This window comes from Xylocopa sonorina, chromosome 5 (genome assembly GCF_050948175.1).
Source record: "Xylocopa sonorina isolate GNS202 chromosome 5, iyXylSono1_principal, whole genome shotgun sequence".
Classification (NCBI taxonomy): Eukaryota; Metazoa; Arthropoda; class Insecta; order Hymenoptera; family Apidae; genus Xylocopa; species Xylocopa sonorina.
The window spans coordinates 14088795-14104089 of record NC_135197.1 but is presented as its reverse complement, the minus strand read 5'-3'; the positions used below and the strand labels follow the sequence as shown (position 1 = coordinate 14104089).

The 15295-nt window shown below is 46.3% G+C and overlaps 4 protein-coding genes across 4 annotated transcripts; 3 read left to right on the top strand and 1 right to left on the bottom strand.

Annotated features, from left to right (window-relative positions):
* The first annotated feature begins 1062 nt into the window (after window positions 1–1062).
* On the top strand, window positions 1063–2412 carry LOC143423443 (fatty acyl-CoA reductase 1). Its single transcript, XM_076894801.1, has 6 exons — window positions 1063–1203; window positions 1307–1416; window positions 1499–1691; window positions 1750–1998; window positions 2079–2258; window positions 2334–2412. Exons 1-6 carry the CDS (start codon window positions 1157–1159, stop codon window positions 2410–2412), a joined length of 858 nt encoding a protein of 285 aa, XP_076750916.1. The 5' UTR covers window positions 1063–1156.
* A 1713-nt stretch (window positions 2413–4125) lies between these two features.
* Window positions 4126–6787, top strand: LOC143424076 (NF-kappa-B inhibitor zeta). The gene is made up of 8 exons (XM_076895883.1): window positions 4126–4459; window positions 4526–4825; window positions 4962–5404; window positions 5469–5645; window positions 5733–5961; window positions 6046–6172; window positions 6265–6446; window positions 6533–6787. Exons 1-8 carry the CDS (start codon window positions 4388–4390, stop codon window positions 6785–6787), a joined length of 1785 nt encoding a protein of 594 aa, XP_076751998.1. The 5' UTR covers window positions 4126–4387.
* A 762-nt stretch (window positions 6788–7549) lies between these two features.
* LOC143424075 (uncharacterized) lies at window positions 7550–8629 on the top strand. Its single transcript, XM_076895882.1, has 2 exons — window positions 7550–7705; window positions 7778–8629. The coding sequence occupies exons 1-2, from the start codon at window positions 7550–7552 to the stop codon at window positions 8627–8629; spliced, it is 1008 nt and encodes a 335-aa protein (XP_076751997.1).
* A 1431-nt stretch (window positions 8630–10060) lies between these two features.
* Nau (myogenic-determination protein nautilus) lies at window positions 10061–13503 on the bottom strand. Its single transcript, XM_076895880.1, has 5 exons — window positions 13154–13503; window positions 12368–12701; window positions 12130–12309; window positions 11163–11241; window positions 10061–10197 (listed from the first exon to the last, which is right to left on the bottom strand). Exons 1-5 carry the CDS (start codon window positions 13501–13503, stop codon window positions 10061–10063), a joined length of 1080 nt encoding a protein of 359 aa, XP_076751995.1.
* Window positions 13504–15295: the final 1792 nt, after the last annotated feature.

Sequence of the window (15295 nt, the reverse complement as noted above, 5' to 3'; positions counted from 1 at the left end):
CTAGAAAAAGGAAGTACATCGCGAGTATGGCCTCGCGATTACTACATTTTGCGATTGCCTACGTCGATTGACTGCATAACAAACGAACGTATAGTGGATTATTTGACGTTTTTTGATCATAATCGGGAATGCAAATAGAACGGATGGAGAGATACGGAAGGCTTTGCTCTTTGAACCGATATAAATTACAATGACATTACCGCGAGGTCATCTCTAGTGTCACTTCCCGTCATGTTTTCCGTCTATTCGGTAGATAGGTTGCAGGTCGGATCGGATCGCATTTCCCATCGATTCGTTCGTTGTCCCGAGCGTTGTGCGTCGCAGCCAGCATGTCCGTAAGTACCGATGAAATAATAAAGAGAGTGAGAACCGATGAAATTTGGTATCGCGTGATCGCGTGTAGGTACGCGTAGAGCACCAGAGCTCGTCGATAGCAGCGTTCTACGCCGGACGAAGCATTCTCGTTACCGGTGGTACTGGATTCCTTGGGAAGGTGTTGATAGAGAAGCTGTTGAGGTCGTGTCCCGATGTACGAGAGATATTTCTGTTGATGCGAGGAAAAAATGGTCTGTCGATCGACGATAGGCTTCGACGGATGCTTCGACTCCCGGTACGTTTCTTCTGTGTTTTGGAATAGAAAATAATAGAAAAAGATTCCGAGAGATTCGTTTTGTTGGAAGAACGGTTGTTCGACTAAAAAAGAATCGCTCGTAGCTGTTCGACAAACTGCGGGAAGAAAATCCGAGCAGTTTCGAAAAGCTGATCCCCGTGGTGGCTGACATGAGCGAGGAGGGCCTCGGTTTACCAACGATCGAGAGACGTACGGTCGTCGAGCGGGTTTCGATAATATTTCACATAGCCGCGAACGTTCGATTCAACGAGAATCTACAGAAAGATATACTATCGAACACTCGCTCGACCAGAGACATTTGCATTCTCGCGGGAGCCATGAAAAATTTGCTGGCAAGTACTCGCTCCTTTTCTTTTCTCCTTTTACCAATTTATACTATTATTCTTCGTATATTCCTCTGTCTATCTCTGGTCTTTCTCTCTATAGGCATTGGTGCACGTTAGCACCGCGTACTCGCAGACGGACAAGCCGGTCGTCGAAGAAGTTGTATACCCTCCGATATGCGACTGGAAGAGTGCTATACGAATGGTTGAACGTTTGGACAAGGAAACGGTCGATATTTTCACTTCGAAGTGAGTGGAATTCATCATTTTAATATTAATTTCTATATACGTATATTATCGATTTGATTTGTTAGCTAACAAGAGAGACGTTCCGATAAACGATAATCCGCAGGTACCTGGGTTCCATGTCGAATACGTACACGTTCAGCAAGCGACTAGCCGAACAGGTGATAAACGATTACTCGAAAGATTTGCCCAGTGTCATTCTGCGACCGTCGATAGGTAGGGACGCGTGTTATTAACGATTCGAGTATTGTATGTATCCTGGGAAAGGAGAATTTTACATTTGTTGCGCGCACGGCAGTGGTATCGACGGTCAAGGATCCGATGAGCGGTTGGCTGGACAATTTCAACGGCCCGGTGGGAATGATGGTCGGTGGAGGGAAGGGTATATTGCGAGTCGTCTGTTTAGAACCGAACGCGTCCGCCGATTTCATTCCGGTCGACTTGGCCATCAAAGTTATGCTGACAGCCGCGTGGAAACGAGGATTACAAACGTACGTAGAAACTTGGAACCGATCTCTTTGGAAGAACTCATCCAGAATTTATCCGCAGAGTGACCAAGGATCCAACCGTTCACGTGTACAACGTCAACTCTTATCAGATCCATCGAATTACCAGTAAAGAATTGGTCGCATTGGGCTTTAGACTGAACGAAAGTACGCCGCTCGAAGGAATCGTTTGGTATCCTAGCACAATTTTGACGTCGAATCGCTTCTTGCATTACATCCTGACCTTGCTTCTTCACGTTTTACCGGCTCTGGTTATCGACGAAATTTCCAAGCTAATCGGCCGTAAACCAATGTAACGCGACCTCTCTCTCTCTCCCTCCCCCCGTCAATCACTATTATAATATATATGTTTGCATTCGTTTCGAATGATAGGCTGATGAAGATACAAAGGGTCATTTACTCGAGTGTCGTGCAGTTGAGTTACTTTTTGCACAACGAATGGATTTTCCACAATTCCAATACGTTGAACTCTCTAACGAAACAAGTACCATCGGCGGAGCGAGAAATATTTGGCTACGACTACCAAAAATTCGAAATGGAATCATTCTTTCAGTGAGTTAGAAAAATAAAAAAAAAAGCTGAATTTCGATTCGGCGAGATGTATAAAAATGAATTTATTCGTATTAGGCATTGTTTGCTCGGAGCGAAACGGTACCTGTTGAACGAAAATCGAGAAGAGGAAGCGAAACGACATTACAACAGGTAAAAAATAAAATTTAAAAAATTAATCCAAGTAGGAGAGAAAAGAAAATGTTCTTCACTTTTTCCTTTCAGAATGAAACGGATCAACGAAATAGTCAACGTTATTTTCAATGTGCTGCTAATATATATAGTTTGGAGAGTCGGAATCTTTTCATATATCTTCAACTACATTTGTTCTATCGTTGACGGGTCGTTCCTTCTAGGCGAGTAACGAGATGCGTGGTCGCAATGAATCGCGTATCATCGATTGTTATTATAATGGGAAAATAAAAGAGGATGAGAAAGTAAGAAAGGAACACGTAGGTAACTTTTGGCGTAGCCAACATTCCGTTTCCGTGGCTGGCTGGCTGGCTGGCTGGCTGCCTGCCTGCCTGCCTGCCTGCCTCCCTCCCTGCCTGCCTCCTTCCCCAACGGCGAAACGATCGAAACGATCGTTCCCCGTTCTCCTTTCCTTCTTCATTTACTCCGCTTCGCATTCAGAAGGAAGAAACGAAGAAACATCGACGAGTATACGAGAGTCATTTGACACGAGCAGGGCAGCCGGATAAAGAAAATGTTGCAGGAAAACAAGCAACTTGCATAGGAAGTTGGTTGAATCGACGTCATACGTAATTGCGCGTGCGCGTCGGAAGGCAAACGGCAGCGTGTGGTAAATTATTAAGAGAGGTTTCAGATCGAGATCCAGGATTGGACAGAAATAACCATACGGACTGAGAGAGAGTGGATCGTCTTTGAATACATAGCTCGGTGAGGTAGTGACTGTTTGTAAATTGTTTCATTTTCGAACGAATACGGAAAGTTCTCCTCCAGACTTTTAGTTTGAACGGAATTTTAATCGACGGATAGAACGAACGACCGACCATCGATGACGCGTCGATCGTTCTCTTTTGCGTTTAACCAACTAACACATGGAAACTGAGAACGTGGGAAGTGATTGGTCGGCAAGCGCTTATCGCTTTTTCGATTGGTGGTGTCAATGATAATACGCGTGTATACACGATACGTGGATTTATATGCAATCTTTTCTGTAAATTCTTCTGTAAATTCTTGTTTGCCGTTCGACGTTCGACCAGTGAAAAAAGTAAAGTAAAGGAAAGGAAAGAAAAGAAAAGAAAAGAAAAGTAAAGTAAAGTAAAGTAAAGTAAAGTAAAGTAAAGTAAAGTAAAGTAAAGTAAAGTAAAGTAAAGTAAAGTAAAGTAAAGTAAAGTCGTCGTCGTGACGCGTTAACTTCGTTCTGTTCACTTTTTAAACGAAAATAAGGAGAAACAATTGTGTCGCACGCCTCGAGATAATTGCCAGCTGGTGTGTTACGCGTGTGTACGCGTGGGAACGATAACAGGATCTCCATGGTAAGTTTCGTATCGCACTATGACCCGTGTCGCTTTTTTTTTTCTTTTTCATTTCCTAACCGATTTGCAACAGTTGGACAGATTCGATGCCAGATCGTGAAATTAGATCGTAACGTAGCAACTCCCCGGTAATACGCGACCCATATGCCGAAAGTGTCAATAAATGGTAACGAATTACAGATGAATCGCGACTCTACCACTGATCGTTGACCGTGTTTACAGGTGAAAAAGGGATTCGACGCATCGACGAATATGACGAATCTCAACACGGTATCCGTCCCGCGGAGTGAACTAGATAATGTCATCGAAAGAATTGAAAATATTCGTCTGACGCGCGACCGCGAAGCTGACAACGAACGCGCGCTGCTCGCTCGTCAACTCGAATCGACGACCACGCTGACAACGCTCGACGAGAAGAAGAACGATGAAAAGAACGACGAAGAGAACGACGATGTCGATGGAGAGGATGATCTTATCGAACGAGGACCGACCAAATTACCGATTTCTCCATCGTCGCGGAACCAACCTTACCACAAAGCGAACCAGAAGAAACAAACTTGGCAATCGGAGACAAACGGCAGTTACGATGTACTCGACAAATTTGTGAAGAAAATTCTTCGGGATGAGGAAATGCGTGAAATAATCGAAGGGGTGGAAAAGGAGAGTTCGCCGCAAACAGTAGGCGACGTAGAGTGGGATGGCGTGAGTAAATTTGAGAAATTTTCGTTCAAGTTTTGTTACCTCGACAAAATCAATGTTTTGTTTCAGTTATTGAGGGATGAAGATTACGAAAGTAGTTCGATCAACGATCTGTTGAAGAACGTGCAGGACGGTCGTTTACAATGCGCCCAACCGAACGCGATGTGGCAATACGGGCTTGTTGGTTGCCCGAAGACGGGCGAACGTTACTTCGAGTGTTTAGTTGAGAACGCGAACGGGGTTGGTTACAGACTCGACAGCCGAGATTCCAGTCCTACTCGTTCCTCGAATATCAGTTCGGTCGTTCCTACAGAATATCCAGAAAGGACGGATGTGAATTTAGGAGAAAATCCAATTGATCCAACTCGAGTAATATAATAACATATAATATTATTTATATATATATATATATATATATATATATATATATATATATATATATAATATAATGATATAATGATATAAAGATGATAATAAAATGATAATAATTGCCTTATTATAATAGTTGGCTGATCCTCGGGTAACTCCTACTCCGTCGGCATCGCACAGACCAGGGGAAATATTCCCTAATTTTATTCTGTCCAGCTCGTCCTCCGTCTCGAATCAATCGTACGGCGAGACGACGACCAGCTCGAATGACTCGTGCCAGATTGGAACTACTTCACTCGATTGGGAGGAGCGTCTGGGTGAAACTGAATTCTTGATCCAACAGATGGAAAGAGAAATGGAGAAACACGATGCGAAAGAGAAGCCGGAATGGGATGAAATTTATCAATCGGTAAATCCTTTTTCGATGATTGAGAATAATACCAACGATACTCAAAACTTGGCGTCCTCGGATGCCGCATCGGCGACGGTGCAAAAGAATACCGATACCTATCCGTTGGAGATGCCAACCTTTAAGATACCAGCGACGGTTACTTCGTTGGAGCCGAACGAAAAGATACGGTAAGCTTCTAAACGGCAACCTTTAATCATTCGCACAGCATTCAAGTTGATTGGCTGGTTGCAGTCCCACCGATCGTAATATAATGCCTTGGTCGATATTGAACCTGCCGTTCAAGTATTCGGAAAAAGCGAGCAAAAGATTGAAGGAAATGTTAGATCCGGAAGAAATGAAGAGGGCGATGGCTGCGATACTTAAACGACCGCCGATGGAGCTATGGATGCAAGACGAAGATGGATACACGTAAGATGGTACACTCCTCTTTTGGTATTGGTGACAAGCGGCGGTTAATAATTATTTCGTTTCTCGCGTATATGGCTCCGACGACAGAACCTTGATGTGCTTGGTTAGCAATCCAGACGAACTTATTCGGAAAATCGCCTACTTGGTACCACTGGTCGAACGTTTGAGCACCGATGCGTTAACGATGAGAAACAATCGGGGTGAGGATGCGCTCTATCTGGCTGCGCTTAATTGTTTCAAATTTCCTTTCGTTACGGCGTATCTAGCCGCTGTTATGTTGGAGAAAGGAATCGATCTTAATCAACTATCGTATCGGGTGGGTAGAAATAAATTGGGACAACTCGATTCATCGGTGTTTGTTTGTTTGTTTGTTAAACGTTCGTCTCTTTCTCGAAATTAGGGTGATACGCTGATACACTTGCTCGCGGCAAAGGGCGATACGCATAAAGAAACGTTAGCCGATTTACTGGCTTTAAAGACGAGCGGAGGGCACCGGTTATTCGACTTATCGAAAGTGAATCGCAACGGTTAGTTCGAATTGGTTGCCCTAGCGAGGATGTGAATGGGTTCGCGAATCGGTCCTAATCTTTTCCCTTTCTCTTTCTCTTTCCCTTCGTAGGTAGAACGGCTATTCACGTAGCGGTTAAATCGCACGAGCCGTTTACCAAGAGGATCACTTCGCTGGGAATCGTGTCGCTGCTTCTAAAGTATGGAGCAGATCCTGGAACGAAGGAAACGAAAACGGGCAACAACGCGTTGCATCTGGCCATCTGTTCGTCTTGCGATCCTGCTCTCGTAAAGGTATATAAAACCAACTTGACGCGCAACCTTGCAACTTTGTCGCGTTCTCATCGGTATCGTTTCCGTTCGTTCGTTCGTTTTCGCAGCTACTCTTGAAGAACGCCGCCCCCAAGTTGGTAAACGCAACCAACGAGAACCTTGATACACCGTTACGGATGGCAGCAAGTATACCGAGCAAGATGGAAACATTAGAAAGACAAGCGGAAGTTCGTCAGTTACTGATCGCCGCCGGAAGCGATATGAATTTTCAAGAAAGGATACCGTTTACTTTATTTAGTTGTACAGGAGGAACGCTGTCAGAGATAGATGTCGGAGGAGAAACTTTTTACGAAACATCGTAAGAGAGAGAGAGAGAGAGAGAGAGAGAGAGAGAGAGAGAGAGAGAGAGAGAGAGAGAGAGAGAGAGAGAGAGAGAGAGAGAGAGAGAGAGAGAGAGAGAGAGAGAGAGAGAGAGAGAGAGAGAGAGAGAGAGAGAGAGAGAGAGAGAGAGAGAGAGAGAGAGAGAGAGAGAGAGAGAGAGAGAGAGAGAGAGAGGAGAGAGAGAGAGAGAGAGAGAGAGAGAGAGAGAGAGAGAGAGAGAGAGAGAGAGAGAGAGAGAGAGAGAGAGAGAGAGAGAGAGCAATATTTCGTCGATCGTTACCGTTAGAATTTTTAGTCCGCCTAGTTGCTGTAATTAAAGCAAACGAACGATATTAATATTACATCATTAATAGGTAGACGAGGTACGATACGAAGAATGGAATCGTATTTTATTTTAACGTACCATCCATATTTTATTCTAACGTACGGGTCCAATCATCCCGGATTGGATAGCGCCAGAATCAAAGAGACAAGCGGAGTTGCCCACGGGCTTGTCATTCTAAATAAAAGTGCTCTGAAACAAGTGTCCATCTTAATTCCCACAGAACAACGCCGGTCGTTAGTCCGTACTCTATTCGTCGTACTCTGTTCGACGATGTCGCGTTATTCTTTACTCGATGATTATATACGTATGTGAGTAAATGACGTAAATGAGTACGTAAATGAGTTTACTCCTTTCGAGTGGTTTGCAATATTTCTTTCGCGGAGAAGTCTGTGAGAAAGTACCGAGTAGATTTCCGAGGATGTCTAAAGCAACAGCGATCGAGAATGAAATGAAAAGGATATTAATAGTGACAAGTTGTACGCTGTTAGTGTCGATTGCGGTTGGGAGTAATATCAGCGAGGAATGCGAAATTTCTGAAACGGCAACAGTCACCTGTCACTGTACCAGCAGCGAGGTAAATGTTTTTGCGTTTCGTCTCGATTGTTCGAATGATCAATGAAAAATAGATCTTCTCTCTTCTCTGCAGGAGTTCTCCTTACCAGAGGGATACAACTACGAAAATGTGACGAATTTAGAAATCGCATCGTGCTCGTTTGCAAACTTACATTTTTCCAGTCTGACGGAAGCGAATCGAATCACCGAGTTGGTCGTGGAAAATATTAGCGAGCGTTTGATTTTCGAGCTCTTTTTACCGTCGAGAACGATGAAACGGTTAAAGTTGTCGAAAATTCGGAGCATACCATTGATTACCCGTGATACATTTCTCAGCTTGAACAACATTGATAGTGTAGAAATCGAGGATACGCGGATCGATAGTTTCGAGGAACGTTTCACCGACGTAACGATAACCAACTTTTCGATGATCAACGTTACGATCGAACGCATCGACCAGTGGAACTTTTCAGGGAAAGGTGAAACGTTACGTATCGAAAACAGCCAATTTCTAAATGTAACCGGCTCCCTCAATTTTGCTTACTTCTCGACGGTAAAGATTCTTCGTTCCAATTTTCAATTACAAAAGCCTGGTCTCCTCTTGATCGAGGGTGACGTCGTTTACATCGAAGATTGCACATTTTCCAACTCGAGTGCGAACGTGGTCGCAGCAGACAGCATTCGAATAAGCGGCACTTGCGCCGCTGGTAAAAGCTCGATGAGGCTTTCCTCCAATAATATCGAGAGTCTGAACAATCGACTGCCAACGGAAATCATTTATACCACCAATAAACAACCTGCGACCGAACGTTTCTTCAATCGGAATAATACAGTATGCATCGCTGGGAATTGCAACTGTCCGAAAACTAACGATCAACCAACGCGATTCAAACATGCTCTCCGATTTTTATTACCAATTTCTCTCCTACTGTTAACGTTAACCTAGTAACCTACCTACCTTATCTGGTATTAAACAACGTCTTTCGTCTTTTACCTGCGAAACGTCCGATGCCTCCACCGCAAATATCGCTCTTGTTCGATTCTCACTTTCACCGGGTTGTGCTTTCTTTTCACTTCTGCGGAAGCACCAGTAGCGTATCACGTACATTTCATACCTATATATATATATATATATATATATATATCCAAACATTTCTCCAAGTTATTAATCGTGCCTAATCTACTAGCTAATAATCCCTTTTCAATTCTACGATCTCTTACTTACTTAGTTAGTTTTCCAGTCAAATAAATCTTAAAATGTAACTATTAACCAAGAAGTTTATTTACTTCCAAGAAGATTCTTACGTACGTATAGAGTACGAAAGTATATAAAATTGGTAAAGATTGGTAAAGTTACTCATCCTGGTTGGTTGTTTTTTTTTTTTTTCGCAGAAATAGCTTCAATTCAGTGTTTCCTTGTACCGAGTAATTCCACGTTAGAAAGATTCTAGGTTAGAAGTACGATGCGAAAAAAGCTTGACAGGCGAGTGGCGCCATTTCTTGGCGTAGCTAGTACGTTCGACCAGATTACACAGAGATGGCGCCGGTGTAGTCTATCGGTAGGTGTGTGCCGTCGATAACGTGTGCTCGTCTCTCGCGAACGCGAGTTTCCGCCTTTCCACTTCCACTGAATATCTCTTTTCTGCGCGTATTACGGTCAGGTATGTACTCTTCTGCTATAAATTAATCTCTGGAGCAATGAAATATGTTTAAATAACGTTACGTTCGATCGAAGAGCGAATCCCGTTGAGAGGTGAGAGGAGAGATGAATATTGATTCTGGCTTTAGTGGTCATCCAATGAGAAGCGGCGACACTAGACAAAACTATAGTTCCCATTGGATGATAAACTTTCTCGTGTTTGAAACACGTCGAGAGTCGATAAAAGTAAATATATTCGTAAAACTGCCACGAATAGAAGGTGGGAATAGAATAGATCGGCCGAATAGGTGGGTGGCTCAAAGTGCGGAGAGTTTTGACGGGTCAGTAACTCTAAAAATATTTATGTCGTTCTCTCAACTATTCTTACTCCCGCGACATGGATATTTTCGGCAAATGTTGGGTAAGCCCGGTATCCGACGTGTTTCTTCGGCTTTTCTCTCCTCTAGGGTTAATTAAAAGGTAGGATGTTTTGAATACGTGCCGGTATTAGGTCGGAGTCGGTTCATAAATCGTGCAGCCGACTGCAGCTGTCGAACTGGCCGAACACCTTGTATACTAATACAACGTCTGTCTTTCTAGATCAGCAGATCGTCTGGCCGTCGAATAATTTATTTACACGTTTGCGCAGAGTTAGATTCGACCTCGGAGGTCGCGGAGAAAAGAGAAAGAAAGGAAGAGAGAGAGAGAGAGAGAGAAAGAAGTCCTAAACCGTAAAAATCATTGATAGGAAGGATATCGAAGTGTATCGGTCGTCGGACGGGTCGGATCGTTGATGCTCTGGACGATCATGGTGAGGCGATCCAAGCTGCTTCCACCGAGATGAGACGGCTGAGAATCGAGCGTTCCCTCGAATCCTGCCAACAAACGAAAATACGTACAGCCATCGGTTTATCGGTTAATCCGAATGGCTAACCAACCGACTGTGACACTTTACACATCGAAGATGGCACAAGTCGGTTGTGCGCGCTTAGCAGTCGAGAGTATGCGCGTATTCTATATCTCTGTAATGTATTTTGGAAGCAGATTCCGCGGAGGCTGCCGTTTAAACGACCGTTCCGTCGGCAAAAGGATGGTCCGGCGACGATGCGTCATACTAATGTACCGTGGCAATGTATGGCAGTTTGGGATTGCGACTCGAAAATTTTTTCTCGACGCATTCATGCTATTTCTCCCTCGGTTGAATAATGTTCCACGCTTGCGAATAGTCAGGTATTCATTAATTAACGCTAATTGATCCCGAGTTATTTTAGTAGAAAGCCGTTAGCCAGAGTATCGGTGTATATGGTAGGTCGCGGAGACGTGTTGGCAATAGGGTGGGGGGGGGGGGGGGAGGGGGGTGCGATCGAGATGCCGTGTAAGATATGGGTAGGTGAGAAAGGAAGAAGGAGAGAAGTGCAAGTAGATGGAGTGTGACGCGCGGCGCGTGCCGCGGTGCCGCGTGCCGCGTGCCGCCTGGCCCGTATCGGCGGCGGCGGTGGTGTCGCGACGTCGCCGAGTATCGGGAGGAGGACGTTGCCGTGAGTCCTCGGGGGCTCACGGGTGGGCTATCTATAGCCAACGACTGTAACCATACGACGTATAGAAACCGAGTGTGTCACTCAAGGGTGACAAAACTCATTAATACCGATCTGCTTAATGCTCCGTCTCGTGTCAGGCATTAATCTACTTAAAAATACCAGTACGCACGGACGGAACCATCTACCGTTTTGGAAGCGTCGAGTGGCCGATCCACGCGATGCCTCGCGTGCCCCTTAATAGACGCGCCTTGTCGTTTCCACGCGAACGAAAATTACCGTTTCGTCGATAGAATCTCACTCACCGTTAATGGGTTGAAACCTTGCCAAAGGGTCCGAGAACTGGCTCAGCCTTTCGGACGCGTATCGCGGCGATGTTGCGCTCTGAAATGGAAAGAGTCCGCCTCTCGTTACTTTTTTCTTTCTTTCTTTCTTTCTTTCTTTCTTTCTTTCTTTCTTTCTTTCAATCCGTGAAACCGGTTCCGCGTGTAGAATTTTTAGAAAATTCGAGCAAATTCGAGAAAATATCTGTAAAGTAGGATACGTTAACCGTCTCGTGCCCGCGACTAAAACGGCTGCTTTAAATAAGCGGTATGTTTGCTCTTGAAGATAGCTTCGCGTCCTCGATGCCGGAGGTCGATACGAGAGGGAGAGAGAGAATACTCTTCTTTCAGAGTAGAATCTCCGGACCCATATATACCGCCTATGGCGTATATACGTAAAACGTCGAGTTTATATCTCTTTGTTGTTCAACGCTCCGCTGCCCAACGTCCAAAAGTCTCGAGAGAAGGTGGAGAGAAAAGCCTCGTTGATGATTCTCTAACCGGTGAAAGAGTAACTTTGTTCGCTAAGAGAGAGGAGCTTATATTTAGCGAGGATACGAGACATCGGGGAAATATATTTCATTGTATAATCCCCTCGAGAAGAATCTCCGAGAGACGCGGCGCTAAGCGGCGACAACAGAGTTCTACATATTCGATTTCTCTTTTAAACGCATACCACGTCTCGTTACCGGATAGTATAGTATAGGATGGGATGGGATGGGATGGGATGGGATGGGATGGGATGGGATGGGATGGGATGGGATGGGATGGGATGGGATGGGATGGGATGGGATGGGATCGGATAGGATAGGATAGGAGAGGAGAGATACCGTTTATTTTCAAAGATGCCGCAATTCCTACATCCATATAGAGAGCAAGCACGTCTATAGAGGCGACGGATCGGATGGATGTCCGTCGCGAAAAAGCTAAAGCAAGTTTGTTCGCTTACCGATGATGCGTTTCCAAAATTTGAACCGTGAGCTTGAGCTACCACGGATCTGTTGGTTTGCAGCAACGTCTCTAGACCTTCGATGTATTCGATCGCGTTCCGCAATATCTCCACTTTCGGTAACCGTTGATTCGGATTGTTGCTCGTTCTTCTTTTTAAAACCTCGAACGCCTCGTTCACCTGCGGAACGTTTCGTTCCGTAAACGAGAGAAACGAGAAACGGGAGTTGAAAACTGACCTTTCTCAAGCGTCTTCTCTCCCGCAGCGTAGCGGCTTTCCTTCGATCGACGGTGACGGTTTTCTTTTTGCAGGCTTTGCAAGCCCAAACGAGGCATTTGCGCGGTCCGTGGCTCGACGCGGTCGCGCCGGTGTCCAAAGCCACGTGAGGATGAGGCACGTGCGCCGTCGACTCGTTACCGTTACCGTTACCGTTACCGTTACCGTTACCACTCGACACTCCGTTCGACTCGTTCGGCTCGACGGACACCTCCGTCGGCTCGAGATCGTCCACCGATCCAACCGATGACGTCCAGTCCGAATCCACCGTGTACCGAGACGATCGCGACAAAGATCTATCGATGGACGGTATATTTCACAATATTTCCCAAACATCTTTCCTTCCTCCTTCCTTCCTCCTTCCTTTTTCTCGTCTTTTCTTCCCTTCTTCTCTTTTCGCAGTTGGTATTCCACTCCCTCGATTGGAATCGTTCCAGACGGTTAACGAGAGACGGGACTCGTAACATCGTGGATGCGGCGACAGATTGAAAACGGTAGTTGCCGTAGTTGCAACGAGTATAGAGAAAGTACGAGGTGAAAATGGTTAAACGGGCCCGATAAAACTATCGACGCTACCAGTTGAAATTTCGCATCGAGAAGGTTATAGAAAGGACGGACGGCTAGAGAAGGGAGGAAAGAGGGAGGATACGCGCGCGATTCGTTCGACTCGAGTCCTCTTTTAGACCCTCTTAGTCTACCTTATCAATGTACAACCTTGAATATGTTAAACGCGATGATTATATCGTACCGATAACGTTGCGAACCGGATGATCCTAGCGTGGAGTCGTTTTCCCGCCTGTCGAACAGTTGGCTTCTCGCTTCATCGTCCGCGATTCCCTCGGACGAGTATCCTTGCAAAGAGTAATCGTCGACGGACGCGTACACCCCTCGCCGGCGGTGATCATTATCCTGATAGTATCGGTTGTAATATTGTTCATTCCGATCCCGATGATTTTGATGACGGCGACGGTGCTGATTACGACGATGATGGTGATGATGGTGATGGTGATGATGTCGGTGGTGATAGTAACGATTAACTTGTACGCGATGATGTCGATAAGCCTCGTAAGAGACAGCCTGGTCCGTGACCAGAGTCATCCTCGTATTTTACCAACTGTTCCTGGTTTCGATCCGAATCATCGAAACATTGCCGCGAATATAGACGCGGTATATATATACCGGGTGGTCGATGTACTCGTTGGCCGGCGGGGATCGAAATTTTCGAAGAGAGATCGGAGCGAACACTCGGGAAAGATTGAAAGCTGAGAAGCAGCCGAGTTTCCGGTGTTGGCAAACCGAGGCGGTTCTCCCCGACGCGTGCGCAACCTCGCGTTCACGTTCGCGTCCGCGTCCGCGTCCGCGCTCGCGCTCGCGCTCCTTGGGAACTTTGGCTCCGCGTTTTCCCAACCCCGACACGCGCCGCTGTTCCAATACTTTGCGACGTTAGGTTTGCTCGTCGCGTTGCGGTGGATATCCGCCGGTGGATACCAGATGGATTATTTTCGACGAGAAACCGACCAATTAAAACCCACGGAAATTCTCTTGGGTCCACCGTTGGCCCGCCTCTTCTCTTTCCTCGCGCGCGAGCGAAACTAACGTTTCCTCGAATCTTGAGACACGGGGTGTGGCTTAGTCGGTGACTCGATCGCATTCTTCCCTCTCGTAGAGGGAAACGATCCCGTTCGTTTCGATGCGTATCGTGAATAACGAGATTCGCGAGACGTAAAGTTTGAAGCGGAGGGAATGGCGAGGGTAGCCGAGCGAGTAGGTGTTGGTGGGCAAACGGGAAGAGAAAGTTGAACGCGTAGTAAGGGGTGGTGTACCGTGGATCGCGCATCCCCTCGTCGAGTCTCGGATCGACTCGGCCGCGATCGTGTCAGAAACGAAGAGAGAAAATCCGAGTGAGAGAAAGCGAGACGGAGAAGAAAAACGGGTCACTTTCTTCTCCTTTCAGGATTCGCGGTTGGCTGGGATATCTCATCCGGCGAAGCTGAAAGTTCGCGAACGGGGGCCAATATCGAAAGGGCTGGGCAATATGATATGATATTTGGTGAAACAGAGAAAAGAGTGCGATCGAGTCTATACTAGCTATCGGTATTGATAGGTGTAGGAACGAGAGGAATCGTTGTCAGCTGGAACGGCGGCGTAGGATGTAAGAAGGTAATCGGAGTAGGGGGATGGGGGCTGTCGGCGGATACGGAAGAAATCTCTCTCGGGTAGGCGAGCGCGCATGCACGTGCACGGCATAACGTCTAGAGTTAGCTAGCCTCTCGGCGGCATAGGAGAGGACAGGGCAGCGGCAGGGTGACCGGGCGGAGCGTGGGGTTTCGCGAGGGGTTTGGCAAGAGGTGGTGGTTAGGAAGGAGAAGAGAGAGAGAGAGAATCGGTTGGGTCGTGTGTTGCGGGCTGCTGCAGCTCGGGCGCGACAGTTCTACCCCGACCATTGCCGGTTGATTCTCGTCAGTGAGTGAGTGATTCTCGAGTGCGCGTACTTTTGGCAGAGGAAAGGACGGAAGAGGGTCGTGTTACCCCGAGATTACGGCATGTGGAAACATCTTGTACGGGACGAGATCGTTGTTGTCGCTCCTTTGACGTTGAAAACGAAACGTCGTGACGCGCGTTTCAATCCGATACGTCTACGAGCGTTCGGCACGAATGCCGGGGCCGCAGATTCCGAATCGGAATCGTTCTTCGCGACTCTGTTTAATCGACGCTGGAACTCATTCTCGTCGGCTAAATCTCTACCCATCACGATCCTAAATTGATTCCTTCGTCGCTTTTCGATCGTACCACGCTCTTTTCAATCGTATCGAACGAGAAGGCGAAAGAGAGCACAGGCCCGAACAAAGATCCGTTCGATTTCGGAACTAAACGGAACGAAACCAAAGAT

What these genes read in the sequence shown, in the direction of transcription:
- LOC143423443 (XM_076894801.1), top strand. Translation starts at nt 1,157, where the DNA reads ATGGTTGAACGTTTGGACAAGGAAACGGTCGATATTTTCACTTCGAA. An exon ending in GTCGATATTTTCACTTCGAA is followed by an intron (nt 1,204 to 1,306) that starts GTGAGTGGAATT and finishes GATAATCCGCAG; the next exon opens with GTACCTGGGTTCCATGTCGA. An exon ending in CATTCTGCGACCGTCGATAG is followed by an intron (nt 1,417 to 1,498) that starts GTAGGGACGCGT and finishes CGCGCACGGCAG; the next exon opens with TGGTATCGACGGTCAAGGAT.
- LOC143424076 (XM_076895883.1), top strand. Translation starts at nt 4,388, where the DNA reads ATGCGTGAAATAATCGAAGGGGTGGAAAAGGAGAGTTCGCCGCAAACA. An exon ending in ATCCAATTGATCCAACTCGA is followed by an intron (nt 4,826 to 4,961) that starts GTAATATAATAA and finishes TTATTATAATAG; the next exon opens with TTGGCTGATCCTCGGGTAAC. An exon ending in GCGATCCTGCTCTCGTAAAG is followed by an intron (nt 6,447 to 6,532) that starts GTATATAAAACC and finishes TCGTTTTCGCAG; the next exon opens with CTACTCTTGAAGAACGCCGC.
- LOC143424075 (XM_076895882.1), top strand. Translation starts at nt 7,550, where the DNA reads ATGTCTAAAGCAACAGCGATCGAGAATGAAATGAAAAGGATATTAATA. An exon ending in GTCACTGTACCAGCAGCGAG is followed by an intron (nt 7,706 to 7,777) that starts GTAAATGTTTTT and finishes TCTTCTCTGCAG; the next exon opens with GAGTTCTCCTTACCAGAGGG.
- Nau (XM_076895880.1), bottom strand. Translation starts at nt 13,503, where the DNA reads ATGACTCTGGTCACGGACCAGGCTGTCTCTTACGAGGCTTATCGACAT. An exon ending in TCCGGTTCGCAACGTTATCG is followed by an intron (nt 12,702 to 13,153) that starts GTACGATATAAT and finishes GTCCATCGATAG; the next exon opens with ATCTTTGTCGCGATCGTCTC. An exon ending in ATTTTGGAAACGCATCATCG is followed by an intron (nt 11,242 to 12,129) that starts GTAAGCGAACAA and finishes TTTCCATTTCAG; the next exon opens with AGCGCAACATCGCCGCGATA.